The sequence below is a fragment of the Vidua chalybeata genome, chromosome 27 (assembly GCF_026979565.1).
Source record: "Vidua chalybeata isolate OUT-0048 chromosome 27, bVidCha1 merged haplotype, whole genome shotgun sequence".
In the NCBI taxonomy this organism is placed as follows: Eukaryota; Metazoa; Chordata; class Aves; order Passeriformes; family Viduidae; genus Vidua; species Vidua chalybeata.
The window spans coordinates 1,532,477-1,553,689 of record NC_071556.1 but is presented as its reverse complement, the minus strand read 5'-3'; the positions used below and the strand labels follow the sequence as shown (position 1 = coordinate 1,553,689).

At 60.3% G+C, this 21,213-nt stretch overlaps 1 protein-coding gene across 1 annotated transcript; it reads right to left on the bottom strand.

The window, feature by feature from the left end:
* Window positions 1-1,427: 1,427 nt before the first annotated feature.
* LOC128800638 (nuclear receptor ROR-beta-like) lies at window positions 1,428-17,455 on the bottom strand. The gene is made up of 10 exons (XM_053965978.1): window positions 17,388-17,455; window positions 9,894-9,979; window positions 9,661-9,802; window positions 8,893-9,306; window positions 8,312-8,433; window positions 7,914-8,046; window positions 6,750-6,857; window positions 6,202-6,312; window positions 5,575-5,687; window positions 1,428-5,034 (listed from the first exon to the last, which is right to left on the bottom strand). Exons 1-10 carry the CDS (start codon window positions 17,392-17,394, stop codon window positions 4,873-4,875), a joined length of 1,398 nt encoding a protein of 465 aa, XP_053821953.1. The 5' UTR covers window positions 17,395-17,455; the 3' UTR covers window positions 1,428-4,872.
* Between the last annotated feature and the right edge of the window lie 3,758 nt (window positions 17,456-21,213).

The following is a 21,213-nucleotide window of genomic DNA, read 5'->3' as shown; positions in this document are numbered from 1 at the left end:
GGCAATGGCCGAGGGCAGCAGTGGGAGCTGGCACTGACTGGCCCTGCTGCTCCAAGGATCCCTTTTCGTTATTTCCCTCTGCTCCAGAGCTCCTGGACAGCCCAGCTGCGTGCTGGGGTCACAGCTCTGATCTGCAGGGAATGGACAGCCGGGTGAGAGCCACAGGGGAAGCAGAAGGAAACGAGGATGAGCCTTGCACGCTTCACACCCAGTGATCCCTTTGATCTGTGTGCACCCAGAGCAGAGATTCAGAGTCCTGGAATATCCTGAGCTGGAAGGGACCCTCAGGGATCATCAGCCCAGCCCTGTCCCTGCACAATCCCCACCAAGCCCACCCTGAGCATCCCTGAGAGCGCTGGCAGCCTCGGGGCCGGGACCATTCCCTGGGGAGCCTGGGCAGTGCCAGCAGCCTCGGGGGGAAGAACCTTTCCCTGAGCTCCATGCCAAGCCCTGGCACAGCTCCAGCCCTTCCTGGCCTCCTGTCCCTGGCCCAGAGCAGAGATTAGTGCCTGGCATCCAAAGTCTTTGCATCCTTGTTAAATCCAGGACATCCATGACCATCCGTGTATAATGCCCTGCTGTATCTGGGGTGTTCTTTCCTTCCTAGGACTGAGAACTGTTTGAAAATGACTCCCAAATGCTCCTTGGCTGTCCCTGATTCCTCCCCACTGATGCACCATCCCCCCAGCCCTGTCTCCACTCTCCTGCCCCGAAATGTCCCCGGTACTGCCAGGTGCAGTCCCTGTCCCTCAGCTCAAGGGCTGCTTAAGGAGCATTCCCTGATGAAGAACCTTCCCAGACCTCTGCTCTTCCTTGGAGTGCCCAGGCTGGGGATGCAGAGGGGCTGGGAAGTGCTTCCAAAGGCTCCAAACCAAACACACACCCCAGGGCACTGGTCCAGCCTCCTCCTGGCTCACTTTGTTGTGCATTAAGTGAAGCAAGAACACCTCCCAGTGCCTGAAATCCACCTTTATGTCCAAATCCTGAACAGGATGGATGGGATCTTGGGCAGGAATTGTTCCCTGGCAGGGTGGGCAGGCCCTGGCCCAGGGTGCCCAGAGCAGCTGTGGCTGCCCCTGGATCCTTGGCAGTGCCCAAGGCCAGGCTGGACAGGGCTTGGAGCAGCCTGGGATGGTGGTGGATGTCCCTGCCATGGCAGGGCTGGCACTGGATGGGCTTTGAGGTCCCTCCAACCCAATCCAGTCTGGGATTCTGCTACAGCTCAGTCCTGAGCCCATGGAATAAATGAAAGCTTTTTCCATCACTTTGAGGGATTCGCTTCCACTCTCACTCTTTGCTAAAATTTAAAATCACTATTTCCGACATTATATTTTTTTTTCACCTTGTGAAACAGACTTTATTTTTCTTCCTGTAAATTTTGTGCAATATACATCTATGTACCTATAGAACACACCTCAGTAAAAAGGTTGTCATCCATACATTATATTACTTTTTATTTAATGTTATGAAAAATTCCGACAACAGTTTTTGTCCTTAAATAAACGTTTCTCCCTCCCCTGCCCTCCCTTCCTAAGCTGACTGGTCTGAAAGAGGAAATTTTATTTAGTTATTTTCTTTTCTTTAAAAAAATAGAAATTACAATCTTACAAGACAGAACATTCAATGAGAACAGAAGCATTTTCCTAAATCTAAAAAGTAAAACATTTCCATAAAACCTGCTGGTATCTACAGGTAGGTGTGTGTGGAGGGGTGGTAAATGGAAATAAAAGGTCTTCCATTTCTTCCTTTCATTTATAGAGATAAAAAATAACATAAAACCGACCAAAACTTTATATATTTTTCTCTTTTGCACCAACATTCACAAGAATATATATTATATATATTTTTGATCCATCTTTATACACAGTGTGAGGGTTCTGTGGGTGGAAATGGACACTCAGCTAAACTGCCAGAGCAGACAAACAAACACTAAATTAATCTTGGTCTGGAAAAGAGCCATCGCTGGCGGCCCAGGGCTGTTGGAAAGGAACATCCCGTGTTGGGATGGGAACGTCTCCGGAGCACCGGAGCCATGGGGGGCTCGGGGCTCCCGGGCCCCCTCTGCACTGGCCAAGGGGAGAGGGAAATCTCCCTTTTTCGGGCATTTCTGCCCAGGCTTTGTCGTTCGCCCTTTCCCTGTGAGCTCCAAGCTCTGGGCCCAGGAGGGGTGAGGAGCCTTGGCACAGCCCTGGCAAGCCCCAAGCAGGGGCTGCCATCCCTTGCCATCCCTTTCCACCCCTTGCCATCCCTTTCCATGCATGGCATCCGTCCCAGGCTAGGAATCACCGAATTGACACCAAATCACTTTATCCCCTCCCAAAAAAATCATCAAATCAAGTCGGTTCCTCTGAAAAGAACTGAAAAGTGCAGGTTCCCGCGGTTTGGCAGGTCGAGTTACACGTGCTTAATACTTCCAGTCTTCCCTAGGTTCCCGTGGAGGGGGCTCTTATTGCTCAGAATAATCCAGAATCTCTCCCCACGGGATGGACGCTGTGATGGCCTGTTCCCAAATTAAGGTGCTTTCCTGGGTTCTTTGCCAGATGAAATGAACTCGGTGGCGTTGACCATTGGTGTGTGTTGGGTTGGCTGACGAATACTGAGGGCAAAAAAGAAGGGTGTGTGCTTTTTTTTTTTTTTTTTTTTTTCCTGTTTTTCCCCAAACGTTCCCAAACACCCACGGGCTGTTCCCTCCGAGCACAGTCATGTTCTGGGGGTGCTTTTCCCGGGAAGTGAATGGTGCTGTCGGAAATGATGCTTCCCAAAAAAAAAAAAGGCACAACCCTCTGGACGTAAAAGGCAGCACTGACTTCTCTCTTCTGTCCAAGCTTTGGAGAGGGCAGGAGAGGCCACGCCGTGGACGCTGCGCTGGACAGCGACGCATTGGCACTGGACGTCGCGTGGGGCCGTGGGAGCGCCAGCAGCCTTTTCCCAGAGACCTGGCTCCAACGGAGAGGGAGCTGAGGCTGGTGGGCTCCAATCTACTCCCAGAAGCAGTTGGGATGTGGTCAGCAAACCCATGGGAGTTTGCTGTTGGGATGTGGTTGGCAAACGCAGGGAGCTCGGGCTGCGCGCGGCGGTGGCAGCTGCCGGGGCGGAACGCGGTCCCCATTTCCCTGTGCCTTCGAGCAGAGCAGAAATCCCATCAGCTTCCTGGGGAGTCTTCCCTCGTCGAGGTTGGTCCATGGTCTTCCCTAGGAGGTCTTTTAATAAAAGTAGGGATATCCCTCACGTCACTGAAAAAGCTGCTTGTTTAGTTTAAAGGGTGCAGTTATGGATCCAAAGATTTTGGCTCCTGCTCGGGGATGATCCGAGTTGCCCGAGGATGGGGTTGGGTGCACGAGGAATCAGCACAAAGCAGGTAAGGAGCTTGGGATTTTAGCCCTTTGTCAGCAAAACTGGGGCTGCCTTGGAGCAGATTTTTCCCTTGTAGTTTTTTGGCATTTGCTGCAGCGGGAGCAGGAACAGGGACAGAAAAATCCATCTGCAGAGCCACAAAGTCTCTCAAGCATCCCCTGCTGCTGTGGCCAAGAACAGCATCATCCCACCAATCCTTCCTTCATCCCCTTTTGAGCCTCCCAAAAGGAGCAGCAGGTCCCAAACACCACATTCCTTCCACCCAGCCTTATTCCTCAAAGGGAAGAGTAAGGACCTTTCACTTCCCCTTGACTCCAGCAGGCAGTTTCTCCCCCTAAAAAGCTCCTAAATCCTGCTAACTCAGGAGCAACTCCCAAAATAACAGTTCTAGGGAGCTCATTGAGGGGAAAGCCTGGGTCCAGCTCAGCCTGCAGCAGCAGGCAGCCACGTCTGGGCACCTGTGTGTGGTGTGGGAAAGGGGAACCTGGGAATGGGACCAGCTGTGGGCTGGGTGGGGAAAGGTCACAAACCCTGCTCTGGGTGCTGAAGCATGGGGCAGTTTTAAGGAATTGATAAGAGAACTACACACAACAGCAGCACCCAGAGAGCCACCGCTGCTGCGGCCACCACGGGGACAGGGACAGCCCTGGAGCCCCCCCAGTGGCCATGGGTGCCTCTGGGGTGGGATGGCCAGGATTTGGGGTCTGTCTGAAGTCCCACGGGCCTGGAAAAGCTTCTGGGATGCACAGAGGTGGCACAAGGCAGGTGAACCTGCTGAACCAGCTCCACAAAGTCAGGTGGTCGCCCAGCTGGACGAGGAGCTGGCTGGGAATTTGGGAAAATGCTGTGATGGAGGGCATGGAGACACTGCAAAGCTCTTCCCCTGCTGCAGTGGGCATCTTTTCCCTCACACCAGCTTCCCCCACTGGAAAATGCTGTGCTGAATCCCCAACCAGCCACAGCCAGACTTTTCTTGGCCAAGCTCCCAGGGTCCCACTGCACCCATGGGAGATGAAATAAAGCAAAGGCTCTATCCTTGCCCTCTCCTCAGCTGCAGCCCCAACCCAACCCAGCTGAGTCAGCATCGCCCCTTCTTTATCCCATGCCTGATGTTCGGGTTAAAAAAACCACAATAAAATAAAAATAATAATTAAAAAATAAAGAAATAAAAATCGGAGGTGGAGAGTGCAGCCGGGACAGCGGGAAGGGCATTCCCTCCTCCTGTGTCACCGGGAGCAGCCGGTCCCTCACCACTGCCAGGAGCATCTCCTCTCCCAAGCAGAGATTTCACATTCATTTCACTGGTATGGCAAAGTCCGTTTGCTTTTTCCTTCAAGGTGCTTTACATTCAAGAGCTATTGCAATCCACAGCGAGGAGACGGGGCCAGGGAGGCACCGCAGCCCCTCCGGGCTTCTCTTGCGTTTGATTATTTGATTTAAATAAATTGCCCCAAAGCTCTGAAGTGCAGTTTGTCTCCAGGTTTTGGGGAGCTCGAAGGGGGCCGCTGGCTGCCGGCCTTAGCTCTCCCGGGGGTCGCTGTACTGAAGCTCCGAGTTGAAAACCTCCTTATAGAGGGGGGGGAAGTTCATGGCAGTCTCCGGGTGCAGGAGACGGAAAAATTCCAGCTTGTCCAAGTGCAGGTTGCAAATGGTCTTCATCAAGGGCAGCTTGGAAACCATCTGCAGGGAGAGAAGGAACTGGTGACCACTGGGATGCTGGGTGTAGTGGCCCTGATGCCACTCCCTTGGGGACAAGCAGGGGGGTTTGGGGACCACTGGGTTCCCAGTTGGTGTCCCTTGCACTGCTGTTCCCCCCTCCCTGGGCACAGTGGGTAGGTTTGGGGATCTGGTACTGGGGCACCAGCAGACTGCCCACATTTGGGCAGCCTGGCAGCAACCTGGCCTCAGCACCAAACCTACATCTTTCCACGGGGGGGGCTCCTCCCCGCCCCAGCTCTGTACAGGTCAAAGCATTCCCAAAATGGCTCCTTTTACCTAAAAATACCCACTTCCTGATGCACTGCCAGGTTCAGCAGCACGGTGCTGCCTCTGCCTGCACCACAACAGGGATTCACAGCCCTTGGAAGGAGAAATTCTTCTCCTCTGACAGGTTTGAGGTGTCTCTCCAAAATGCCCCTGTGTGGCTCATGAGCTCTGGCACAGCCACATCCCCCAGCTCAGACACCCCCTGCACCCCTGGCTGGGTTTCCTGTGCCCTACCTTCGAGAGCTTGTCCTCAGTGGAGTGTTTCTTCTGGATCTCGTGCTGCAGGGCCACGTAGATCTTGTCCTGGAGCTTTTGCACCTTCTTGGACTCGGTCAGCCACGGGCGGTCTGTGGGAGAGGAAGGACAAAGTTGGATTAGGTTCTTTTCTGACTTAGAGATGGGGCAACGGAGAGGTGTTTTAAAAAACTTGTGTTTTATTTTTAGTCTTATGTGAAGGGTGAGACAATATATATATGTTATAAATCACGCTATCACAATTAGAAGCTGACTATTAGAATGCTATCACTATTAGAGGCTGATCCATTTCCCACAACCACAGGGTCAGAGTCACCACAGGGTCTCTTCCAGGCACAGGACAGTGGCCCCTGGCTCTTTTAACCCTTCCTGCTCTCCAGGATGGTTTTGGGGACATTTGGCTCCTCTCTATGCTCCCCACCCCACCATGGGTGACACGGTTCCTCTTCCCATCAAGGAAATTTGACAAATGCATTTTGTGCATCTTTAGATGCATTTTTTTCCCCCAAGTTCCTTTCCCAGGAATAACTGAAATCATCCACTAAGGAAGCTTTCTGGGGTCAGCTCTCCCCACAGGACAGCCCCAGATATGGGGGCCCCCAGTACCTGGGGAGAGCAGGACAGCAGCAGTGAAGAGGGCGAGCTCCTCGTCTGACAGCTGCAGGCGGCACAGGGTCCTCCCCAGCTCGAAGACGGCACCGATGAGGTCGTCACAGCCTGAGCAGGGGACAGCAGGGACACCTCACACCTCACTGCCACTGCTCTGCCCACCCACCAGCAGAACCCAGCGGCACCCGGAGCTCGGAAAGGTTTTGGGAGACGAGATGGGTGGAGGGGGGTCCTGGACACTCACCTGGCTGCAAATTCCAGCCTTGACTGGGTTCCAGAGGGAGAGGACAGGGACAGGGACAGGGAGGGGAGGGACAGGGAAAACAGAGGATAGGGAGAGGAGGAGAAGGAGAAGGAAGGAGAAGGAAAGAAGAAGGGGAAAGAAGAAGAAAGGGAAAGAAAAAGAAGGGGAAAGAAAAAGAAGGGGAAAGAAAAAGAAGGGGAAAGAAAAAGAAGGGGAAAGAAAAAGAAGGGGAAAGAAAAAGAAGGGGAAAGAAGAAGAAGGGGAAAGACAGCCCTGAGGGAAAGGCAGCTCAAGCCCTTACCAAGAGATTTGAACATCTGCATCCCACCGAACTTGCCCTCGAAGAGGACGGTGTTGTTCAAGGGGTTGAACGCGCGGATCATGCGGATCAGCAGCACCTCGAGGCAACCTGATGTAGGCAGAGAGAGCGCAGACGAGGGCAGGGCAGGGCAGGGCAGGGTGGGGAAGGTCAGGGGGGTTTCCATCACCCCAGGACCAAATGTAAGAAAGAGGAAAGCCCCCAGTGCACGTTTGAGGTCCAGATTGTTCATTCCCAAGAGCAGAATGGGTATTTCAACAGTTTGGGTTTTTGGGATTTGTTGGGGTTTTTTAGGTGTCCAATTGTGACCACAATATTTCACCAAAGGGAAATATTATCCAGTCATTCGCAGCCAGGCACAGAGAGACCGAGGTCGTGGTGGAGTACCGAGAGAGAGGAAAGGGTGAAAACAAAATAAATAAAAAGAAAATGGAAGGAAGAAATGAAAGAATGAGTTAAACTCCAGCGTGTCAGGCACAGCCAATTCTGGCTTTGGGGTACAGCACCCTGCTGGGACGCTGGCACGTGTCCCCAGGGCTGGGTGCTAATCTCAGCTCCCCAGCTCTGACAGATTAGAAACTATGAGGTTTTCCCAGTGTTTCGGGGATTTTGCACATTCAGCTCCCTGGCCTGGGCACGGCATTGCCAGGTTGGGCAGATGGAAGGGTGGGGGACGTGGGTGTGCGCTGCCATCATCCTCCCCTTCCCAGTCTCTTGATGGGAGAAGAGGCCAATCCTTTTCTGTCAATCCTCCCTGCTCCTGCTTGAGTTTGGCACCCCTTCTCCCAGAGGAAAACCTTCTGTTCTCATTTCCATCCCAGTTTCTGGGTGACATTTGGATGAGGGCGGCCATGGAGAAAAGCCTCTGCCCAAGGCAGGCACTCCCCACGTGCCCTCCTTCAGCATCACCCTTAGACGTGACCTTCAGCTCCTTCCAGCCCAGCTCCTGCTCCCCCAGCACTGGGAGAACTGGGGCACCAGGGTGGGGACCCCCAAAAGGAAAGCACCAGCCAAGAGAAAAGATGGGATTTGCTTCTGGCCCCACAGCTGCCGCTCAGGAGAGGTGTTGGGGAGGGGAGGGGGACAGGGGGGACACGAAGGGGGGTGGCAGGGACGCAAGGGGGGCGGTGGGGCTCCCCCTCTTACCGGCTTTCAGGAGGATGATCTGGTCATTCTGGCAGAGCTCCATGAAGCCGTCGATGCGCTTGGCGAACTCCACCACGTACTGGATGGCGTTGGAGATCTGCAGCGAGCACTGCTGCCACATGGCCTCGCAGCTCTGTGCCACAGCGGGGACACTCTCAGGGAGTGCTGGCACCCCGGCACCCCAGCTCTGTGACCCCCCCAGGACAGGGATGAGACCCCAGTGCCGTGCCATCCACGGGGGATGGTGGCATTAGGACACCTGGGAGGTGAGCTGCCACAGCAAGCTCCCCCTCTGGGCTGCTCCCAAAGCACCAACAGACCCTCCTCATCTTCATCCCCACCTCAGCGTGGCCCCAGGGGACACTGGCTGTGCCAGGGGGTGCGACAGTGGCACTCACCTTGCTCTGCAGGGCACGGACCTCCTCGGGGGAGTAGAGGCTCCACGCCAGGCGCTTGAGCTCCTCCGTTGTGTACTGGCACGTCTCCAGGTGTGACTTCACCACGTTCTGGGCCACCCGGTCTGCAAGGTGGGGACAGCAGGTGGTGACACCTGGGGACCCCAACCCCGTCCTTGCCTCTGGGGCTGCTGGGGCTGAGGGCTGGAGGGGTAATGGGGCTCTCACACGGTGTCACGGGGGTGTGAGGACAGGTGGGGCAGCAGGGGCTGAGCCTAAAACAAGCAAGGGATGTGCCATATGACCTTGGGTGTGCTGAACTCCACCAGGGAGCCTTGGGGCTGCTCCAAGAGCTGAAGCTGGGCTCTCTATCTTTGAACCCCAGAATGGTTTGGGTTGGAAGCTTAAATCACATCCACTTATTCATCTTAAATCTCATTCCAACCCCCTGCTGTGGGCAGGAACACCTTCCCCTAGTGTGTCCCCAGAGCTGGGTGTGTCCTGCAAGGTGCTGGGGTGGCCCCAAGCACCATCCTCGGGGCCACACCCACCCCACACTTGCCCTGCACCGCACCGGCACTCACCGATCTCCAGGACAGAGATGTCAGGGGGCAGCTGGGCACCCTCCAGTGCCCCGTGTGCCAACAGCGCCGGCTCCAGCATCAGCTCGTAGATGGACTCCTGCTTGATGAGCGTGGCATCAGCCACGTCCAGGCTGGACTGGTCGGGTGAGGGCTGTGCCGAGGCCAGCAGGTCCAGGTTGTAGTAGGTGCTGCTGCCATCGGGGGTCAGGGGGAAGTCGAAGAGGAGCCCGTCAGAGAGCGTGGAGATCTCGTCCAGGTCCGAGAGGCCGCTGCTGACGCTCGTGGTGTAGACACGGCTCAGGGGCTCGGGCTCATCCTTGGTGCCGCCGCTCTGCTCCTGGCTCTGCTGGTGCTTCTGCACCTCGGCGTAGAGGCTGTCCCGCTGCTTCTTGGACATGCGGCCGAACTTCACCGCTGCCCCGGGGGAGACGCGGCCGTGTCAGGGCAGCTTCACCCCCAGGGCAAAGCCACGACCGCCCACTGCCCTGGGAAAGGTCCTGGCTCCCGGGAGAGTGCCTGCTTTGGGGGTCTCTGAGCCCCAAGTGGGGCTGGGACCCCACTGGATGCACCCCCCTGTCCCAGACCAACCCTGGGTCAAACCAAACAGAGCCAGTTTCGATTTTCCCATGGAAAACACAAAAGCATTTCTTGCTTCCCAAACCCTCCTTGCACCGCCCTGGCCCTGCGAAGGAAGCAGCTTCATCCTGAGTGTCCAGCTCACTCCTCGGAGGAGCAGGTGGCCCCTGGGGACCCCGGGGCACGACTCACCGTCGCGGGACATGCCCAGTGCCAGGCATTTCTGCAGGCGGCAGTGCTGGCAGCGGTTGCGGTTGGTGCGGTCGATCAGGCAGTTCCTTTGCCGGGAGCAGGAGTAGCTGGCATTGTTCTGCTGGCTCCTCCGAAAGAAACCCTGCCCGGGATGGGGTGGGAGGAGTTGGGAAAGTTCCCGGCTGGAAGCCAGGGCCGCCCCCCCTGCCCGCAGCCGGCCTCCCCGGGCTCACCTTGCAGCCTTCGCAGGTGATGACACCATAGTGGATCCCTGAGGATTTGTCTCCACAGATCTTGCACGGGATCACCTCAATTTGGGCTGTGGTGGGTGGGAAAAGAGGGGAAACCAGGGGGGTTAATAATGGTCACTGCTGAGTGGGAGGAGGGAGATGGCCCCTGGCCATGATAGCCGCGGGCTGGCTCAGCACCTGGGGAAACTGAGGCACGAGAGCTAGACCCACCAACAGCTCAGCCTTTCCCACAGAATCCCACAAGGATTATTGCACCTCAGAGATATCGCTAAAAGGTTCACACAGGGCATGGGGTACCCCCATCCCCCAGCAGCAAGAAACAGGGTAGGAAAGCCCTTGGATCCGGGAGAGCACAGAATGTTTTCTGCCCCAGCCTGCCCAGGAATCACTCCCCTTATTTTTCAACTGATGTGTGCACCAGGACAGGGACAGCCTTGGCCCAGGGACCATCCCCATTCCTGCAGCTGCAGATGCTCTGCTGCTGGAGGTCTGGCCTGAGCAGAGGGTCTGGACCCCCCCGCGCCCCCCCCCCCCAGCAGCTCCTTTGAAACCCAGCACCAATATAGCCATCCCCAGCTCAAGGTCCCGGCCCCCTTCCCCCCACAAATCCGCTTCCCTCCCTGCTTCTGCTTCGCTGGCACTGAGCTGCTAATAGGCTTCGTCCTCCTCATTTTCCAGCTGCCCCAGATCTGGGCTGGCTCTGCCCTCCCGACCCGCGCGGGGGGTGGGGGATGCTCGGCACCCCCGGGACTTGTACGTGCCTCCCGGCATCTCTGCACCCTCTAATCCCCGCTCCAGCCCCCGCACCCCCCGCTGGGCTCAGCCTGGCATCGCTCTCGAGGGTGCTGGGCAGCCACCACCGCACCAAAATAACCCCCACGGCCAGATTATGGTTATTTCCAATCTCCTGGGCCTGTGCAAATCCCCGCTCGGGTAATTCCCTTCTGCCTCTCTTCTCCCCTGGGAGCCATCGGCTCTGGTGGAGAGATGTGTTCTGTGGGGCCACCTCTGCGAGTGACAATCCCAGTGCCCGGCCAGTGCCACCTGTACCCCAGCACCCGGCAGGGTCCTGGGTCCCTTGCTGCTTGGGGCAGGCTGGGATGGGGCAGTGAAGCCTCGCTGGGCAGAGGGGCAGCCGAGGTGCCATCAGTCTCTCAGGGATGCTCAGTCCCCCAGGAATGGCATTGGTCCTTCCTAGGGATACTCTCTGTCCCTCAGGGGAGCCATCGGTACCCCCAGGGATGCTCAATATCCCAGGGATGCTATTGATACCCCCAGGGATGCTATTGGTACCCCCAGGGATGCTATTGGTACCCCCGGGGATGCCATCAGTACCCCCCAGGGATGCCACCACTGTATCCCCCGAGGCAGGTTCGCTTTCGGCTGCTCTGGGGAAGGACTCGCTCCCAATACAGCTGTAAGTGGAGGGATGGATCCCTCCTGCATCCTTTGACTCACTGATTAACCCAATGCTCCACATGCACCCGGTGGTTTTGGGGCTTACCCCTCCTCCCCCAGGCTGCTGAGCTGGGCTTCTCCCGGGGCTGTTTGTTGTCCCCCGACTCGAGGGAGTCACATCCCATCCCTGCCCCTCCCCACATCCTCTGCCCATGCCTCTGCCGTGGTTCTGAGCCTGGGAGAGCAGAGCTGATTTCCCCGTGGTGGGCAGGGCAGGGATGTCCAGGGCATCCTCACATCCCCCGCAGCTGCACCAACACCGCAGCCCCAAGGCCACCCTTTTTCGCAGGGGCATGGAGGCACCAGGAGGGCCACGCATGGCCACCCTCAAATCACCACCCAGCTCCGATGACCAAGACACCCCCAATTCCCTGGATCTCGCTGCCATCTTCCCCCACGCTGCCGGGCCGCAGGGACCGCTCCCCTCTCCATCACCCTGCCCCGAGCCCTGTCCCGGGATTGGACCGAGGTGGTGGCATGCGGGGGGCACGGGGAGGGGGTGCCACCCCCGGCAGGAAGCGGCGTCGGCTCGTTATGCAACGCTAATTGCAGCCGCCGGCAGCGCGGGTGATGCATCGCGGCCGCCGCGCCCTCACGCCCGCGGCCGATACTCCGGTACCCGGAATTACCGGCACCGGCAAACACCGGGGCTGAGCGCGGCCCGGCATCGCCGGCACCCCCCAGCAGAGCCCAGCGATGCCAGCCCACAGCGCCCCCAAAAACCCCAACGAGCCCAAAGGCTTCGTGTAATGCCGGTGGCCAAATCCCGCCCCCGAGAGCCCCCCGGAGCTGGAGCTGAGGGTGATGGGGATGATGCTGTCCTGGCGAAGGAGAAGCCCTGACCACCCGCGTGTGCCCGCAGCCTTTTGGGGCTCTAATTACCATCCTGCTAATTACCCGGCCGTGCCCGCCACTGGCACCTGACCCGCTCGTAAGACGCTCGCCCCAAATAACTGACGTGGAGATACGGCCGTAACCTGGCGATGGCAATTACAGCCCAGCACGGTTAATTGCTGCTCTGATTGTAAACCCGGCTGAATCACCGAGTCGGCTCCATCAGTGTCCCCTCGTGCCGCAGCCGTGGACCCCCGAGGCGGCCGGACCATCCCCCCATCTGCCCTGTGACCCCCAAACACACTCCTGGGGCAAATCCCCAGGATCTGAAGGATTGGAAGGAATGTGGGTGCGGGTGGGGTGGCCACAGCAGCTCCGGCATCCCCCAAATCTCACTGTGATCAGGGAAAACATCTCAGTAGACCCCCAAATCCCGGATATTCCCCCGCTCCAATCACCCCACACCAACCCCGTGCCTCAGTTTCCCCACCGGAGAATTTAGCATCTCCTCCCACCACAACCGAGCCACAATCGGCCACACTGCGAACGGGGGGGGGCGGGGGGGGCATTTGGCATTTAGGAGGGGGTGAACCTCTTCCCCCTCTCGAGCAGGCAGCAGGGAAACTCCACCCCGTGGCCGATGGGGCTAAAATAGGGATCAGGATAAAAGAAACAACGAAAGGGTTAAAAAAAATAAGTAATAATGATCTCCAGCCGGCAATTAAAATGTCCCGGCGGTGGTATTTGCTCTCCTCCCACTGTAAACACTTCTTGCCCAACTCCCGGCCCGCTGCCACCGGCCGGCCCTTATGTAAGTGGCCCTGTGGCACGGTCCGGCCACGGGGCCCGGCCGTGGCGGGGCGATGGCCCCCGGTGCGGCGGCTGCGCGTGGCCCCGCGGTTGGAGCCATCCTGTCCCACTGACACACTTTCTGCCCGTGGCCACGCGCGCTTGTGTAACCACGGCCGTTAACCCTTCCGGGCCCGCGGCCACTCCCGGAACCGGCTGCTGCTCAGGGTGGCACCCCGACCTCCCGCCACCGGGAGCGGGGATTTTGAGGTATTTTGGGTGATACCTCCAGCTGGGGGCACCCGTTTGTCACCCTGAGCTGCAGCTCCAGGGGAGGGGCACAGGTCTGTCCCTGCAGAGTGCCCAGGTCGCCTGTCACCCCCCCAGACCCGGCCGTGTGTCCCCTCCAGCCCAGCACCGCTCACCCCAGGCTGTGCTGGAGGCTCCGGTGGTTTCGGCTGAGCCAGAACCGCCCTCCCCGGAGCAGGAATCGGCCGGCACACCCTCCTCTCCATCGCCTCCGCCCCAAGGGCGGGCATCTCTTGCACCCCAAACCAAAACAAGGCAAGGCCTGCAGGATGCAGCCTTGGAGGGCCAGACCCCCCCTCTGTGGTGCAGGGAGGATGGTGGCCCCATCCTCCTCCTCCTCCTCCTCCTTCTCCTCCTCCTGCTCCCCCTGTCCCATCCCCTCAGCCGTATGATCTCACTGCTTTTGGGGAATCACCCCAAAACCCTCAGCACCCTATTAAGCCTTGGGGTCACAAGTAGATATACAAGTGACCCCACTACTGCTGGAGGCGTTTTGGAGCGGCCTCCCTCTTCCCATTGACATAACTGGGTACCCCTGGCTGTGGGGTGAGGACTCCTGGGAGGGGTTTCTTTTGGGGTGCACTAGCAGATCCCTGCACAGTCCCCCAGGGTGAGCCTGCACAGCTGTCACCCCACAGGGGCAGAATATGGCCACCCCTTCCCCTGGGGGCCACGTGAGGCCATGGTGTCCTTGCTGGAGGTAGTGGGGTGAGCATCCCAGCTCTGAGTATTTCAGAGGTGGCTCCGTGCCTCTGGGGCCATCCCTGCCCCAAATACCCCCCAGTGCTTCCCCAGTGCCCTGGCTCGTTGCCCAGTGAACCTGCTGGGAAAGCAGCTCCATGCCCCATCCCTCTGCCAGGCTCGATCGATGCCACAGGACAGGCACCCCTGGTAATTGGCAGCAGCCCTGCAGCCCCCCTGGATCCCCCAGCCCCAGCCAGGGCACCGGGGTGCTCCGATGCTTCGCCTCCACCACCTCTCCCCTTCCAGGGGGACTCAGCATCCCCCTGGTGCAGCCAGAGCAGGCAGAAGAGGATGAGTCCAGGCTGCACAGGGACCCACAGGGACACGCAGGGACCTACAATGCCCCATTTCCCATTCCTGCCCTAAACCCCGGCTCTGCACCTGCATCCCCTGCAGCAACCTCCAGCCCCGGGAGTGACTGCGCCTCCCCACAGCCTCCATCCGCTGTCTTTTGCTGTAGGGCAGGAATAAATAAGGAAATAAAGGGAATTATCACCCCTTTATATCTGCTGTTGGCTTTGCTATTAAACAGCCTCCAGTGCTGCAGTGCCTCGGGGTCTCCCAGCACCCCGGCACTTCGGCCATTGCTGCCAAAAAACCCCATCCCCATCCATGCACCCCAGGGAACCCCAAACAAGCCAGGCCCATGCCGCCGTTCACAGCCCGGCTCCAGGCACCGGCAGCACCGAGGCCAAGTGGGCAGTAAGGAAAATTTAGATGACACAACCACGGCTCTGTGCCGGGCTGGGATTCTGGAGGGGGAACTGCTTTCCTAAGTGATTAGCAAAGATTTCCAGGAAACTTCGGGCCAGAACAGCGCTCAGCTGCTCTCACCCTTCCCTGGGGCAACCCCTGGCCGCCTTCCCTTGCAGGCACGCGAACGAAGGTTTTGCATTCTCCCCCGTCCCCAGCACAGCGCTGTGTTTCCCCGTCCCGTGGTGCAGTGTTTGCCCCCAACAGGGAAATCGCAGCTCCGGATGGGCGATGTGGCTCCCCCAGGGCCGCCGGGCTCCTGCCCGGGCCGCTCCGGTTCAGCAGCTCCGGTTCAGCAGCTCCCGTGCCACGCAGCGCCGTGCCAAGGCCAGCCCCGCCGGCGCAGGACGCAGCCCTTTGCACTTTGCCTGGTGCAGAAGGGTGGCAAAGGTGAGGCAGCGGGGAGGGGGACCTGCCAGCCCGGGGTGGGGACAAACCGGGCTGCGGTGGGAGAACCCCTCCGGCAGTGCTGCTAAACCGGGGGGGAATTATCTCCCTGGGGCTAAAAAAAGGCAGGAGAGCAGCTCTGCTCACCACATCCGATAAACCGGGCTGATTTAGACATTAGCAGCTCTTTAAATAGCCGCTGCGAGTTCAAAGTTAAACGTGACGGGGAGCAGGGACAAGGGACCACCGGCCCCCCACCACTGCTCTTCCCCCTCCTGCTGCTGACTCTCCCTGGGGTTACCAGGGTGGGGGATCCCAAATCCCGTCTGGACCCCTCAGGACCCCATAAAGCCAGCGGACAGCTTTCTCCTCCAGGCTGTTTTTTTGGGAAGCGGCAGGCACGGCCATCCCCGCGCTCTGGTACCCGGGACAGGCGCGGCCGTCGTGCGGGAGGGCCGGTGGGTGCCGGCCGCCCTCGGCCGCGCCAGCGTGTGCACGCCGCCGAAACGGGCAGGGAAGCTCCTCCTCCGCCCTCTCTGATTTTTCCAATGACAGATCTAGGTCACTAGGACAAGTCGCAAAGGCTGCCGAGCCACCGCACGCTCCTCGCCACGCTGCTTGCAAAACAAGTGAGCAGGAGGGCTGGAAATCGTATAGGATTATACAAGGCAAAGCCTCTTCCCCGGCCCCGGCGCAGCCGCGGCGCAGGGAAGGACAGGAGCGAGGAGCTGCTGTGGCCCCCGGGGAAATGGGGCAGAGCGGTGGCGGTTTTGGGAAGGAAAATGGAGATTGAATCAATTTGGCGTCGCCATGCGGCATTTGGGCTTCGAGAAGGATGAGGACGCGGGACTGCGGGAAAAATGCCCGACTGGGGGGAATGGTGCGATATCAGGAGGGTTTGGCCCTAAATTAGGGTCAACACCAGCAATTCATGGGGGGAAAGGAAAAGTATTTTTAAAAAAGGAAAAGTTCGCCCAGTTGCTAATTAAGCCGGTGCTGGCTGTGCAAGTGCTACGTAAGAGCCAGGCGTGATCGCAATTAGGCAGGCGTTAATGCTTTCCTCCGTGCTAATAAAGGTGAAAACCCAGGATGTCGAGGGGCAGGAAGGGGATGTGGGGGGCTCGCCTCGCCCTCCTCACCCACCCCGGCCCCACCGTTACACGAGATTGCGGCGGGGGCAGAGCCGCAGCACCCGTGGCGCAGGGAGGAAGCAGGATTTGAGGAGCTCGGGATGAACGTCCTGGTACCCACACCCCAAAATGAGCCTAAGGACGTGCATCCCCAAAACACACCTATGGAGGGGCACGAAGGAGTCCTGGCAGGGCAAAGGGCTCGGGGAAGGCAGGGCATGATGGAAAAATGATTTAAAGGAGGATGAAAATCCCAGCCCAGCACGCTGGGAACAGAGCTGAGTCTCACCGCTGCGTCACCATCACCAGGCCCCGCTGGATTGTCCCGCTGGACCCTTCCTCCCTCCATCCTCCTCCTCCCCACCGCCTGCTTGGCAAAGAAGAGGGGTGAAAAGTAGGAATTGCCTTTGGTAATGGGTAAAACCAGGCAGGTGCTGGCACAACTCACCCCTACCCTGGAAAAGGGGCACCCAAAATTGCACCTGATCCCTCGCCCATCCCTGCAGGAGCCTCCCAAACTGTCCCCCACGCCGTGGGGAGGGGGAAAAGGGGGAAAAAACTACAAGAAATCCAGCCCTGGTGGGAGCAACATATTGAAGAGGAGATTAAGGGGTTTAGTGCGGGGAAAAGCTTAAGAGCGCGTCTAAGCCGGCGTCGGAAAGCAAAGCAAAATAAACAAGAATTTTATTCCTAACGAAGGGGGAGCTGGAGGAGGCAGAGCAGCCTCGGCGGGGCTGGTGCGGGTTCCCCCCTTGTTCCCCTCCGCGGGGCTGGTGCGGGTCCCCCCGTGTCCCCAGTGGGGCTGCTGCGGGGTCCTTCCCATCCCTTCCGCGCGGCTCCCCTCGTCCTCCTCCAGCAAAGTTGATGCGGATCCCCCCTTGTCAGTGTCCGGGCTGACACCGAGTCCCCCCGTCTCCCACCGGCGGGGTTAATGCGGCTCCCCCGTATCCCCGTCCGGGCTGACGTCGGGTCCTCCCCGTCCCCCTCCGCCAGGCTGATGCGGGTCTCCCCGATCGCCACCGGGACCAACTTCTGCCGCTGCCCCCCGCAGCCCCCAGCCCTCCGGACCCACCTCGCATCGTGTCCGCCGCGGTCAGGGCGCCGGGGGGCGCATGGGGCGGCGCGGGGGTCCGGAGCGGCGCGAGGCGCGGCGGGGAGCGGCGGCACCGGGAGGCACCGGGCGGCACCGGGAAGCACCGGGCGGCACCGGGCGGCTCTGGCACCTGCCCCTCCGCCGCGCCGTGACCCACTTCTGCCCGAGCATGCGGCCGTTCACATGACGAGCCCGCCCCGCCCCCCCCCAATCGGTTTCACTTCCAGCCCCACCTCCTGCCCTTCGTCCTCCTCCTCCTCCTCCTGCTCCATCCCCATCCCCGCCGCTCCGCCGCCCGGTGCTCGGCGCTGCGCGGGCGCTGCCGGCGCCTTCCCGGGACCGGGGTCTGCGAGACCCCTGCCCGGCTGTGGCGGCTCGGAGCTGCCCCCGGGGCTGCCCGCCCCCGGGAGGGACGTGCCAGTGCCCGTCCCGCTCCGGCTCGCCCAGGCACGGGGCCGGCTGCGTGTCCCGCTGAATCACTGCTCCCTTGCTTCACTTCGCTCCCGTGCAGCCCCGCTGTCCCCGCCAGGGACCCCGCTCGGCGCGAGGATCCCAAAAAACCCCTGGCAGGACAGGACAGGGCGGGGGGCCTCTGCTGAAGGGGCATCACCCGGCACCGGGGGGGTGTGGGGAGCACGGGGACCCCCGTGCTGCTGCCCAGTGTGCCCATGCCAGGATGCAGATCCTGAGGTCTGGGGGCACATCCCATCTGGGAGCTCTGCAGGTCGGGAATGGCGCCCTGGAAGTAGTGGGAAGCTTTGAAGGTGGCAGGGAGGCATTCCCACCCCGTCCTTCATGCTGGGAGAGGTACAGGTGGTTTTGGGGCCTGGGGTTGTTCCCCGGATGAGGGACACTGCCTAAGACGTGCAAAGAGATGGTGGCCTCGCCATGCAGAGCCCGAGATGTCGGCACGGGGCAAAGTCCCCTGGCTGGGGTTTGTGGTGCACCAGGTCACCAGAGTCCTCCCTGGTGCCACATCACAGGGGTGGAGGCAGTTGGTCCTGGTAATGCTGGGCCAGGGCTCGGGTGCCAGGGTCAGTGCCCAGCAGTGCCCAGAGATGCCTGAGGACAGTGGCACTGGCCTGGAGCCCTGATGTGTGTGGGGAAGGCATCTGCCATAGGCATGAGCACTGCTCCCACTGCAGACACAGATCTGGCATCCACCATGGGCATGGACCTGGCATCACCACAGGCATGGATGTGGCATCTGCCACGAGCATGCGTGTGGCATCTGCCATGAGCATGGCATCCAGTCATGGTCACAAGCAGGGCACAGCCACATCAGCCATGGACGTGGACACAACACCCACCAGAGGCACAGATGCAGCCACCATCACCATCCCTACACATGGCATCACTGCCTCCTCCCTGGATGCCCTCGCAGCTGGGCCCTGAGGGGACACCTCAGCCCCCCAACGCTCAAATCAAACCATTTCATGGCAGCTGAAGGGGGCAATTTCAACCCACATCCATCCCAAACGCTGAGCTGAGCCGGGGGTGCAGAGATGCCGATGGGCCACTGGCAGAGGAGTTCCCCTGCTCTTCCTGGAGCTGTCCCCTGCTCTGGCAGAGGGACGCTGGCGCTGAGCCGTGGTGGCACTTTGTGCGCTCCCACCCCTGCGCCGAGAGCCGCCCGGCTCTGCTCCGGCGGGGAGGGGGACGGGGCTGGGGGGCGGGAGGTGCGGGGGGCGGAGGGGCCGAGCGCGCTCCAGTGCTGCTGTCTGACATGATTTCGCTGATGGCGATTGGGAACGGGTTCGCTGCTCTCGCCGGTCGGATTCGCTCCTTCCTCCCGGCTTTCCTGCCTGCTCCGCATGGATGGGCACGCAGACGGGACGAGGGGCGACGTCTCGCCTCGCTCTTCGCAGGCTCTGCTTCCAGCACGGCTCCTGCGAGCGCAGCCCCGGATGGAGGCAGAGATCCCACCCCGGTGCGCATCCCGAGCGGCCCCGGCCGGGAGCAGCCCCCGCGCCGGCGGCGTGCGCGGCGAGGCCGCTGCCGTCCCCCGGGGTCACGGGAGCTGCCCGAAGCAGGTCACCCTCATTAGCCCCATTTCAGATGGGGAAACTGAGACCGGGAGCAGCGCAGTGACTCCTCGTGGCACGCAGGGTCCGGCCCCGGCGGACTCGCCCCTCCCAAAAGGCGGTCGCCGATTGCCGCTGTTGGGACAGTCGTGGCTGAATCGCGCCAGAGCGAGAGCGAAAATACTCCCCGAGTGCTCAGCGCAACCCAAAAGTATGAGGTTACATAAGCGGCACCACACCTGCCGTGAGCAACGCGGGACCCACGCAGCCATCCACGCACCCGCTCCTGCCGCCGTCCCCTTAACCCTTCGTGTGCGGTGCCCGCCCCGGCGCCCACAGGTTCGGCGTAGCCCGGGGAAAGGCCCAGGGGAGAAGGAGATGCTGCAGGGTTACCTGAGCACGTGCTGGGTGCTGCAGATCTGGGACTCAGCCCCACGGTTTGGGGGCCACAAGAGTGGAGGTGGAGAGGCTCTAGCAGAGCAGGACCCTTTTTTCTCGTGAGCAGGGTCTCACCCCATGGACTTGGCTGGGTTTAAATTGGGGTCCTGGTCCCAGGACAGCCAGAGTGAGGTGGAGCCAGTTCACTGGTGGCTGAGGCCCTGGAGTAACATTTGTCCTTAGGAGAGGAGCGGCCTTGACCAGGGCTGTTTCTGCTGCAGCAGCAGTGAGGTGACAGAACGTCCCCTAAACCCCCTCTCCCCCTCCCCACGCAGTGACAGGAGCTGGTGCAGCTCCCCTCACAGCTGCTTGGTGCGGAGACCCTCACCCCAGTATCTCCTGGTGCTGCTCCTGGTGATGGGAACAGTGGGGCTGCAGGGCCAGAGCTGCCTTTGGTTCCTGCGTGGTGCCAGGCCCAGAGTCAGTGCCAGGAGCTGCACCCGCCGGGGCAATGCTGGGGGACAGGTCCAGCGGGGCTGGATCCAGCCCAGCCCAGGTGGCACCAGTGGCAGAGGAAGGAAAGGGCCACCAGGAAGGGATTGAGGAACCAAAAACTGACACTTGCCACCATCCAGCACTTCTCCTCCTTCCCCAGCCTCGCTGCCAGATCTTTGTGACCAGGGCCAGGGCAGACAGCGGGGCCCTGCCAGCCTGTGGCAGCACTGAAGTGGCCACCGCTGGCACGGCTGTGCTGCCAGGATCAGCGCAGCCGGCCCCGGCGGGCCCGGAGCTGAGCTGGAATTCCGGATGACACCATCGCGCCTTAATCACTGTTTGCTCTCCCTCGCGCCCCACCCAGTGAGAGGGGAACCTTCTGCCAGCATCGCCGTCCCACACCCAGAGCCCCTCACCCAGAGCCCCTCACCCAGCTCGGGGACCACCACCAGGGCTCGGCCAGCAGCCCCGAGCTCGGCGAGCCCTGGGCTGGCCCAGCTGGACCCCGTGGTGTCCCTGCCGTGGGCTCTCTGCCAGGGGCACTGCCAGGCACCTGCCGTGACTCAGTTTCCCATCTGGAATGGCTGACCTGCCCGGCAGGGAGTGGGTCACGGGGTGAACCCACTGACAGGGGCCACAGCACTGGTGTCCCCACATCTCATCCTCAGGTGGGGGATGTGCCCCACGGCAGCCCCCAGCCTCAGGGCTGAGCAGGAGTCCTGTCCCCCAGTCCCAGGGCTGGATGTGGGTCCTGTCCCCCAGTCCCAGGGCTGGATGTGGGTCCTGTCCCCCAGTCCCAGGGCTGGATGGGGGTCCTGTCCCCCAGTCCCAGGGCTGGATGGGGGTCCTGTCCCCCAGTCCCAGGGCTGGATGTGGGTCCTGTCCCCCAGTCCCAGGGCTGGGTGGGG

Coding starts and splice junctions, on each gene's coding strand:
- LOC128800638 (XM_053965978.1), bottom strand. Junction 6,858..7,913: donor GATCATCCTCCTGAAAGCCG/GTAAGAGGGGGA, acceptor TGCCTACATCAG/GTTGCCTCGAGGTGCTGCTG. Junction 5,688..6,201: donor TGCTGTCCTGCTCTCCCCAG/GTACTGGGGGCC, acceptor CCTCTCCCACAG/ACCGCCCGTGGCTGACCGAG.